This window comes from Lycium ferocissimum, chromosome 8, assembly GCF_029784015.1.
Source record: "Lycium ferocissimum isolate CSIRO_LF1 chromosome 8, AGI_CSIRO_Lferr_CH_V1, whole genome shotgun sequence".
Classification (NCBI taxonomy): Eukaryota; Viridiplantae; Streptophyta; class Magnoliopsida; order Solanales; family Solanaceae; genus Lycium; species Lycium ferocissimum.
Window position 1 is genome coordinate 64,726,282 of NC_081349.1, and position 10,623 is coordinate 64,736,904.

Sequence of the window (10,623 nt, forward strand, 5' to 3'; positions counted from 1 at the left end):
AGTTTTCTGTCGCTTTCTGCTTGACCTTTTCAAGGTAATAGCAGTCTGGCACCGTTTCAACATTGAATCGAAACCTTTCCATGAAGGATTCCTCCATGTCCTCCCAGGTGTGCCATAGGCACATATCTTGAGTTGTGAACCACTCAGCGGCTTCTTCAGTCAGACTACGACTAAACAGTAGCATGATTAGAGGTTCATTTTTCTATACTCCGACCAATTGGTTACAGTAGGACCGGAGATGCGCTTTGGGATTCCCTGTCCCGTTGAACATTTTGAATTTTGGGATTCTAAACCCTTTTGGTAAGTCCAAATTCGGATGCATACACAGGTCATCCACTACAAGAAATTAGACTTCTAACGACCACTTCTTAACGAAGGAACACAGATTCGGTCATTATAAGTATATTTATAGCGACAAATTTTTTTTCCCTTCGTTAACATTAATTTTTACTTCAACAATAACAAAGGGACATTATCCAATCAGTAAAAACCACAGTATCTAGTCGTTAATTCTAATATTTTGGCGGAAAAGAAAGCGGCTAATTAATTATCCCCGCCCAAATTCCCCCCACCCCCACCACAAAAAAAAAAAAAAAAAAAAAAAAAAAAACTACCAAGTTATTAGCCAAAAAAAGAAAAAGAAAAGGGAACCCCAAATTCTCCTTGGTCTCCTACAAGACTAACCCGAAAAGGGAACCCCAAATTCTCCTTGGTCTCCTACAAGCCTAGGGTTAGTCATCATCTCCATCACTGAGCGTAAAGGTTACACTATCTCCACCCATCGCCATACCTTCAATCTGACCACCATATGCATAAAGGATGCAGGATTTGAAGAAAATTAGCGAGAAGAGAAACCCATAGACAACACTCATCGGGAAATTCGTGACAGCATCAGCTACAAAATTCATGACGGCATGGCCCTTAACCTCTACTATAACTTAAGAATCTCTAAATGTATGTACTTTTGTCCCTATCTCTTGCCTAATTATTCCGTACACATTCTTAAATTACTGAAATTCTATAATTCTAAACATTTGTCACTGTCATGTGATAATATTTTTTGTTCTGGAGATTTTTATGAGGTGAAAGGGTTTTGCAAAGTTAATTATTGTATCCAAGTAGTGTGGTGATAGTACCCTTAAGTTGATTTTACTGTTAATTCATCATGCTTTAGTCTATTTATTTTTTGAGTTTTGTTGCTTTTTATTTTTATTTTTCCTTTCTGTTTTGTATTTTTCATTTGTTGAATTTTTTGATATTGTGGCTAGGGCATCAAGTCATTCTCTGTACATATTGATATCGTGGCTTTTTATCGATACATAAAGCTGCCCCTATATTTATTTCTTGGAATTCTCCGTAAGTGTTAGGTGATTTTACTTGTCGCAAATGGTTCATATTCAAGCAATGCAATAGTAGTTTAATGTTTATGGATTGGTGCCGCGTAGTTGATACATAATACAATATCATTGCACCATCTCTTAGGCTCCTACAATATTTTCTTTTTGGTTCTTAATTTACATGTTATTTTCTTTACTGGTGATATTTTGATAACGTTTGAAAGGACTTAAATTAGTTCAAGAATGATGAACATGCTTGTTTCATCAATTTTCTTTCGGTTGTTAATCATCTTTCCCTTTCACCAAACATTGATACTTTATGATTGTTTATGGACATTATTATGACTATTAAGGACTGGTAGACTTCTTTGTCTTTAGAGTGGAGGGGGTGTGAGAGTGTTTTTCGGTGTTTATTGAATTGGGTTACAGTTTCATTGGCCTTTTGCCATTGTCGCTTTCTGAATTTTACATTTGCTGAACCCAATTAAGTATGTGATCGTGGTCATAGTTGATAGTTCAATTATTTGATCAGGACTTGGGCTCCAACCCTTAGCTTTCCACATAGTGGAGCATAAACTGTACTTGTAAATACACACTACATGATCCTATTTTGATTTGTGTTGGTTTGAATTTGCTGTTCTAAAACTCCGGGACATACCATATTTGATTATAAGTGGTAATAAAAAATTAACAATCTTATATAGCTCATAGCTTTACTCTTACAATTAGTGCCATAATCGTTGTGAAATTTAAAAAATGAGTCTGTTCTGCTGTATGCAAATGATAGTTATAGCTTATTAGCTTTCAGCTTGCTAAATAGTGTTTGGCAGCCTTAACTTGATGGCATTTAGCCTTAGCTCTTCTTTAGGCTTTTACCGCATTAGGAAATTTCCTGATTATGTCTAGTATGCAGTAGAAGATTCTCAACTAGCAAATTAATTTTTTCAATCTCATATTTTAGTTTTATGGTTAAATGAATGGTTTAATTTAATAAGTGGGTGCTGTATATGACACCGCTTTCCTTTATTGTCATTTTTGTCTTCTTGCAAGCTTTGCAATATTCAACTATTTCATAGGCAAAGTTGTGAAGATTCTCATAAGCTAAATGCCTCCATAAGTAATAGCTCGTCGATGTTCTTGGTTAGTGATATATTTTCTGTCTTTTCTCAAAAAAAAATCCTTTTTCATGGAGGTTTTTTGCTTATTTCACGTGATAAGAACTGTATGCTTTCAACTATCCTCTGTTTGGTTGGTCATGTGATCGGGTAAAGTAAACAAATGAAGATTTAAATGTTGTCTGTTTACACTTTTTAATTACTTACCTTATGTTTAATGTAAATGATCATTTCAATGATACTGAGGTGGTTATAAGAGAATTATCAGGAAAAAAGATTCTCATGAGCTTTAAAATTGACTTATACCATTCTCTAAAAATGCTTAAAATAAATAAGCTTGACTTGCGAAGCTTTACGTCTATATCTACTATAGTTGGGCCATGTGCTACTAGGAAGAATTCTTAAAAAAGTGACTTTTTTAAATGAAAAATAAAAAGACTTGCTAGGATTTGTTCACTTAAAAGAACACTAAGAAGAATCAATCTTGTAAGTATTCATGTCGATTTCGAGAGCATTTATGTGTATTCTTAGCTTCTACTAGTAGATGGAGTTTTAAGAAATCAAAATAAATGGATCAGAAGGAACAAATTCAGATACATCTGCTTTCAACATCAATACTGGCATATATTAGCAGTAAAAAGTATGCCTTCCTTTGCTTCTGCCTCAATGATTTCTGTTTCTCCTTGCCTTTTTTACATTTTCATCATAGGAGAGTTAATTAATAAACTCTTAGATTTACTTTGAGATATCATGAATTAATGTGAATATGAAAGTGTATGATTTCCTGTATTATTGTTTTTTACAGAAAAGAATTTTAGAATCATTTGTTTGACACACGGATTCACAATTGGATTTTTCTACTGGCAGTGCACAATGACACATGGTTTGAAATCATTTAGATGGTTCAATAGTAAATTTTGCCCCTAGAATAATAAACTCACTTCAAGAAACTTGTCCATAGAATTTTGAGCTTATGTTAACTCTATACACCTCCATTTACTGTTGTCCATGACATTTGATCTGACCTGTTCTGATGTCATTTGTAGTCTTTGAACTGAAAGTGAGCACCTTGCTTCTTGGACCTATTTCAGACTAATTTGATCTCAATACCAGTTTGTGGCTTGGTATTGGTTTTAGTCTTAAGATTGGTCCGTGCTACATAAGTTTGACTATGAAAATTATCTAATTTTGTAGGGTAGGATGATCACAAGAACAGTAAAATGAACAAGACAACTAATAGAACAATCTGGTATCTAGTCCAGAAAATGTGCTATTGGTTGGTATATGGTGTACTTAAGGAAACCAATCATGTAAAGTAAAATGAGAAGAAAGTTTGTTTTGAATATAATTATCAGGTTTTCTTGTTAAATAATGATGCAAAGTCACAATATTTGCTCCATTTCAGTTTTCCTCTTTAGTTTGTTAAAAGACAACGTGAACTGAATGCTTAAAATAGAGCTCGCATTGCGATGTGTACAAACTTTTTTAAATGATGCTTTTATATATATTTTTTGTCGTCCAGCTTAACGTTTACTTGAGATTGAGGCATTCCTTTGTTATAGGTGGAAAGAGGAGATCTCTAATTCCCATTTCTGGTTGGAGTCTGAATGTGAAGATCACTTATATAGTGAGAGTGGAGGTAAGATCCACTCTTCACCAAGTAATGCTTCATTTTCCTCCACCTTTTCTCTTCACCCTTTTCTCTCATCTTCATAGTTTAAAAATAATTTATTGATCGTATTTGATAAACTCGCTGGTAGTGCCTAATGATTCACCTGGCAGAGATCCAATCTACAAAAGCAGTAGAATCAAATAAAATGATTTGTTTTGATTTACAAGAGAGTGTTGCAACAACACCCAAGAAAAGTCCATAGCTATTAAACATGTGAATATACTCTATAGAGAAATCCAACTGAGAGATTTGTGCTCAAGACCAAAACCTGTTTTCAAGAACTCTTTATCCTTGTTGCCTAAGCAGTCTTATGGCTTTAGACCACTTTGAGTTTTATAACATTGGCATCGAAATGCTTAGATGTATTAATTTGCTTTCTCTCACTTAAATGATGAGTCATGTATAATATAGTAAATTATTGTGTCTGACCCCACCAATTAGATAAGCTGCTACTGAGGCGTTATATGTTGAAGCTTGGTTGTCAAATTGCATACCAAATTTGGAGGAAATTAAGCACAAAATAAGGCTTGCTTTTGTGGAAAGAAAAAGAAATAAGGTAGTTATTATGAGTTATGTTATAAGCTGACATGAACTTTTTTCTTTCAACAGTTCAAGGATTTGTAAGTCTGAAGAAGCTATTCTTGAAGAAAGTGCAACACAAGTTAAGCACAGGAGGAACCTATTTTCTGTTTTGGTAGGACTTTTTTAGAAAAATCTTTTCATTTGTACATGTTACATTCTGTTCTCGTTTGTCGGAGTTGACAAATGTGATGTCGTACAATTTGGATGGATACATTTCTTTTGTTTTTTTGTAATGTGATGCTTTAATTCCTTGTAATTAACTATTAAAGTTTGTATAAAATTGGTAATTTGATTTGTTTTTAGATGTTTGTATACTATATGATTACTCTTCAATTGTTGAAGGTTAACAAACTATCAACGAACATAAAATTGATCGCTGACAGCACTTACAGTGACTGGATTTGTTCCCTCCATTAAAGGTTTTTAACGACGGGAAATGACAATTAGCAAGGGTAAAATTTGGTCGTTAAAAAGAGGGATAACGACTGGATATCTCGTCGTCGCTAAAGTGTCTTTAACGACCGGTCTTCTAATCCGGTCGTTAACTTTTAACGATAAGGCTTTTAACGACCGGCGACGACCGGATTGTTTCCGGTCGTTATTGACTTGTAGCGAACGGATTTGGACTTTTAACGACTAGATTTCCTCTTGCTAAAGGCCATTTTTCTTGTAGTGATCATATCTCAGGCCCGTGGCCTTTCTTGCGGACCTGTTGGATTTCTCCAGTAATTCCTCTATCTTTTTCTCCATATCTTTCTCGGGCTTATCTTGTTCGGCCCTCTGAGCCCTCTTCATTTCCTCATAATGTTCTAGCTCCTTATGTGCTGGAGAGGATTCATTTGGGACATTTGGAGTGAAGAATAATACTTGGTGGGTGGTATGATTAAGCGGGGCAGTGGTGGTCTGCCCAGTTAGTGGAGCTGTAGCACATACTTGGTTCACCGGATTGGCAACTACCATTCGGGGAACCTGGTAAGAGGGGACCGAGTGAGTGGTCCCTGAGATTTGAGTGTATTTTGTTAGTGGAGGGGTGTGTATTTTGTTAGTGGAGGGATGTGGTGAGAGGGACCAGCATGGCTAGGGTTGATGAAGTTTAGTGTAGGTAGGATGGTTCCTGGTGGATATACGAGAAAGTGATCAGGTATTGGGAGCTTAATGATGGAAAAGGAGGAGGAGGCCTTCTTCCCTCAGTCTAGGCATCCTTGCTGGCATCGGCTGCCTCATTCCTAACCACCTTTTCTTGGAGGGTCGTAACGGCCGTCAGTAATGTTGCTATCACATCTTCTTGAGATGATGCTTCTTGCGGGTCTTGGGCATCTCCGTCACGGAGAGCGAGCTCATTTCCATTATCGGGTGTACCAGTCATCTTCTCCTTGACTTTATTTGCGAGGGATGCTAATGCGACTTTGGATCTTGTGAAGTATGCCAGCTTTCAGTACTACGCTAATCAGCTTCGTTCTATAAGACAAGAATAACTCAACGGGAGACAAAGTTAGTCACAAAATATAAAGGCAAAATTTCGCATATTGATATATAAAGCGCACATAGCAGATAAAGTCATATATCAAGCTTGAATACTTTTGATCCTTCTAAAGGTTCGAACGTTTATGGGCCTATGATGTTTGGGTGGAGCTTGGTTTAATGGGCTTTATAGTTGACTTACTTTGGCAAACCCTTCCCTGTTACAGAAATTAGAAAAAAAATAATTGGGGGGGGGGGGGGGGGGGGGGTTATAATTTATATTATATAGGGGCCGAGTCTTACGTAGACTACCTACGTATCCCACCAGGGGAAATCAGGCCCTATCGTAGTTCGTTTTACAAAAGAACGATATATACTTTCTCTAAATATCCTTTGGGCTAAACCTAGTTAAGGACAACCTTAGACCAGGCCAGGCTAGGGCTTCCTGTGTATCCCTCCATAGGGACGTTAGGTCGGCGCGGTTCCTTACAATATTTATGGGGAGAGGGTAACCTTTTATGTGCAAAAATGAGGACACCTAATATCTACCCAAGAATATGGCTCCGCGAGTCGCTGTCCTTACGAACTCGCTCTCTCATTTCCCTTCCTACTTAGTATTGTGGTGGGAGGATGACCAAGATCTCTCCTATACTGATCTTATGGTTGAGCTCGAGCTTGAATGCGTAGCACTCTTCTATGTCGTGCCCCATAGCTCCTGGATGATACAGGCAAAACTTGTTCCTGTTGGGCCCTAGTGGTGTGGGCTCGTGGGTAGGTTCCACGGGTCTAATCTTTCTTAAAGAAGCCAAAGTCGAGAATATACGGGCGTATGATTCCTCAAGGACAATGAAATCATATCGCCAGATCTGAGTACTAGCGGTGACCCCTTTTTCACGGATAATAGGGTCATTAACCAGTAGGGTGTTTAGCCCCCACAAAGTCCCAATGATCCTATCATCAATTAGGCTACAAATTCTTCTCCTCAACCCTAGACACTCATTCGAGGTATGACCGGCCTGGTTGCAGTAAAAAGGGCATCTTTTGTATGCACACACCAACTCGGGCAGCAACAATCTAAACCTAGTGGTGCAAGGCACTCCTGTGGCGATCATCCTTTCATATACCTCCTTACAGGTGACTGGCCGTGGAGCCACTCTGAATGGGAAGGAATGGGCTTTGAAGGCTATGCCCCACCAAGATTGTTCGGAAGGGCCTGCTCTTCCGAAATTCTCAGACGTCATGGTGGAGGTAGCAGGTACCATCGTGGGTGATGATACATAAAAGTCAGGCCCCTCGTTGGTTGGGGCATAGTAGTCAGATTCCTCATTGGCGTCATTCTCCTCCTCTGCAAACTCAGGAAACATCTCAAATGGTTCTTCCTCTCCCTCAACCTCTATGTCAATGGGCTCTAATTCCTCCTCCTCTATGTTCTGAGGCTCTTATTCTTCCTCCTCTGGTTCTCCTTCCTCGACGGGTTCGGAGGCTTCCTGTTGGGGTTCTGACACCTCTTGCGGGTCTGATTCTGTTACCCACGGGTCTGATCTAGCTCTTTGGCTTTAACTCATTCCTCCTAGAATCTCCTTTCTAGGCATCGTATGCCTTCTCTCCAGAGGTATATAATTCAGTACCAAATCTTTCACTTCTTCTGGGACATTCTGGTAGTATTGTTCCTAGGGTATGCCCTCTGGCAGGTTCCCAACCATCTCCAGCAATCGGTCCACTTCCTCAATTTTCCTCCCTATTTCTTGGAGGTGCTTCTCCATTTGTAGTACCTTGTCTCTTAACATTTCAGCTGTCTCTCCCAGGGTCTGCGTTTCTTGTTCTCCTTGTTTTGCCATCGTAAGTCAACCTTTTAATGGAGATAAATTTGGGTAAGTTTTAAGCCTCGGTGTTTTTCTTTTGGTATGTGGTTTAGATCATCGGATCCAATGTATTCAAGTCTCAATAAATGATAACACACATAGCAAATATGCATGTGAAGCACATAGCAAGAATTCATGTAATTTGCATATATTTATACTATTAGCGTTCCTAAAGCCTTTTTGAGTTAAGGCTCTTTTACTTGTTTGAAACATGCAAGTGCCATTTGTGAAAGTGAACCATTGCCCCAAAAAATCATCATTAGTTAATAAATAATAATAAAAATATCTTCCCGAAGGGATTACAAAGATGATGTAGCCGACATGGGTCTTGATAAAAAGCAGTAAATCAGCAAGGTTCTTCTCCAGCGGCTGATGTCAAGGCATGGTTTGTCGTGGCCTTCTTGACCCTCGGAAGGGTAGTCTGAATCTAAAGTCAGGCTTGGTACATCTCCATCATGACTATCACCGATCCTTTTCTTCTAAAATCATAGCCAAATGCTCATCCGTGCTTTCCAAACATTCCTTTAAACGCTCTTTCTCTTGGGCATCGTGAAGAAGTGTGGGCCTTGGGATTGATGCATGGGCCAAGTGTCCCTGTAGCCAGTCGTGATACCCTGGATCACACCTTGCCTCGAACCTATCTGGAGCGAAAGTGTCTGGACCCTAACTCATGCGACCATTCCACTCTCTGAGGATCACCCCGACGTTCTTGATTTTCTGCTCTATATGCTCGATAATGAACTGCTCAGGCTTTTCTACCTGAGGTATCACTTGCCTTCTACCAAATTACCTCAAGACCCGAGACGGATAGTAAAGGCGGATCCCTCTAACCCCCGATATTGGCACAAAGGGGCAATTCTTACCCCACACTACTATGGTTTCAGATAGGAACTCGGGAAACATCTACTGAATTCGATCTTCGGTCAAAGTACGAAGAACTTGGCCCAATCACTTTTAGACACAATCTCAAGATTTGGACAGTAATCCATGAGACGGTCTATCTTTGTTCTGTCAGCTGAAGCCTTGAACTTCTCGAGCCATGTTGAGGTGTTTGATAATCCACCATTGCAGCAACATACTACACCTTTGGAAATATCATAAATGATTATGGCATTTGTCCAGGGCCCTGAAAATGTCGGCCAAGATGATGCGGACCAGGTCGAAATACCTAGTTTCGTGATCCTTGGTTATACCATAAAAGTTGGCGTGGGCCAAGTAGATTACTCGGGTGTCTATAGCCAGTGATTCATTCTTTGGGAATACCATAGTGCCTAGTAGGGCTATGGCAAATGCCAAAGGTCTGACAGCTTCCCACTCCTCTCTACTCTTGAACTCCCTCTGATACAGAGTATACCCGGTGACATCTCTGATACAGATCTCTAAAGTCTACAGTGGGTCCTCGTGCCCAGGGCACCTCAGTCAATGCAAGGAACTTCATGATTTGGCCGACTGTGGGCCTTTGTGGAAATAACAAGTGGTGATCTGGTTTGGGTCATCTCCTTAGACAGGTTCCATTGCTGTTTATAGCACTCCTAAATCTCCTCTAGGGTCGGAGTCATCTCAATGTCACCGAAGTGGAACAATGTTTCCTTGTCGTCCCAATGTTCGGCCATCATCTCTATTAGTTTTGGACGACCTTTCATCATCATGATATAGGGTAGGTGACCTAGAGTGCAGCTAATTGTCTTTTTGTGAGTATCACCTAACCATTCCCACTAAGCCTTCAACAAATCTGGAGCCTCGGTGACTATGTCGAAATGGATTCTGCTTTCCATCTACAAAACAGAACACAGTTAAGATTCCCCGCATTCCCACAGGGTCAATGGTTCATCACATAGACACAAACATGTTTCCACATAGCACATAAATGGAATGCGGTACTCTTCGAGTCATATACCATCCAAACACAAGGTGGTCTCTCTTAATGAGCCTTAGGTAGGTCTGAGATACCCAAAGCTCGTCTAGGTATAATGCTCTAGTTCAGTAAGGATTTCGCTTAGCTCTATCCTAGTTTTACTAGAGTGGGATTTTCACAAAAGACCGGGGACCCGAGCGGACAACTAGGCCTGAATCATTAGGGCTGTTGGACGAGCACGAACCAATCCCGCCTCATAACAGTTGATAATTGCGGGAAAGTAAACACATAAACACTTAAGGAAAATATACCCACATTATATTGAAATCCTTATGGTTAGAACCTTTAAGTCCCCAACAGAGTCACCATCTGTAACGGGTCGCATTTTCGCGGGCGGGGTTAGCGCTCGGAAAAGCTACTTCGAAATGGTTGGTGCTCTTTCGGACTTTGTTTTAAAAGAGTCGCCACCTAATTTTTAGGAAATTAGGAAAAATAGTTTTGAAGGGTTTATTCATACACCGTGAAAAAATCCTTCTTAATCCAAAGTTCTAGGTAAGGGTTCTGGTGATCACCTAGGGAAGGCATTAGGCACCCTAGTATTAAGGATCCGTACTATACGGCTGACCTTCGAATTCCAATGTGTGAGTATTTGCATAAACTGTTTATTTGGTGTTTATTTCCCGGAACAAAAGTCTGTCATTTTGGCATATCATTTTAAAAAGAATTGAATATATTCCCT

The 10,623-nt window shown here is 39.4% G+C and overlaps 1 protein-coding gene across 3 annotated transcripts; it reads left to right on the top strand.

Moving 5' to 3' along the window:
• Nucleotides 1-693: 693 nt before the first annotated feature.
• On the top strand, nucleotides 694-5,008 carry LOC132068829 (uncharacterized). Of its 3 annotated transcripts, none has more exons than XM_059462562.1 (4): nucleotides 694-1,356; nucleotides 2,984-3,092; nucleotides 4,015-4,091; nucleotides 4,734-5,008. In XM_059462562.1, exons 2-4 carry the CDS (start codon nucleotides 3,022-3,024, stop codon nucleotides 4,820-4,822), a joined length of 237 nt encoding a protein of 78 aa, XP_059318545.1. In that variant the 5' UTR covers nucleotides 694-1,356; nucleotides 2,984-3,021; the 3' UTR covers nucleotides 4,823-5,008. The 3 variants fall into 3 exon arrangements, with proteins under 3 accessions (XP_059318545.1, XP_059318544.1, XP_059318546.1); XM_059462561.1 differs by lacking the exon at nucleotides 2,984-3,092 and having other exon boundaries at nucleotides 694-1,118; nucleotides 1,269-1,356; XM_059462563.1 differs by having other exon boundaries at nucleotides 694-954.
• The last annotated feature ends 5,615 nt before the right edge of the window (nucleotides 5,009-10,623 follow it).

Coding starts and splice junctions, on each gene's coding strand:
- LOC132068829 (XM_059462561.1), top strand. CDS start 915: ATGGCCCTTAACCTCTACTATAACTTAAGAATCTCTAAATGTATGTAC. Junction 1,119..1,268: donor AAGTTAATTATTGTATCCAA/GTAGTGTGGTGA, acceptor TATTGTGGCTAG/GGCATCAAGTCATTCTCTGT. Junction 1,357..4,014: donor TTTATTTCTTGGAATTCTCC/GTAAGTGTTAGG, acceptor CCTTTGTTATAG/GTGGAAAGAGGAGATCTCTA.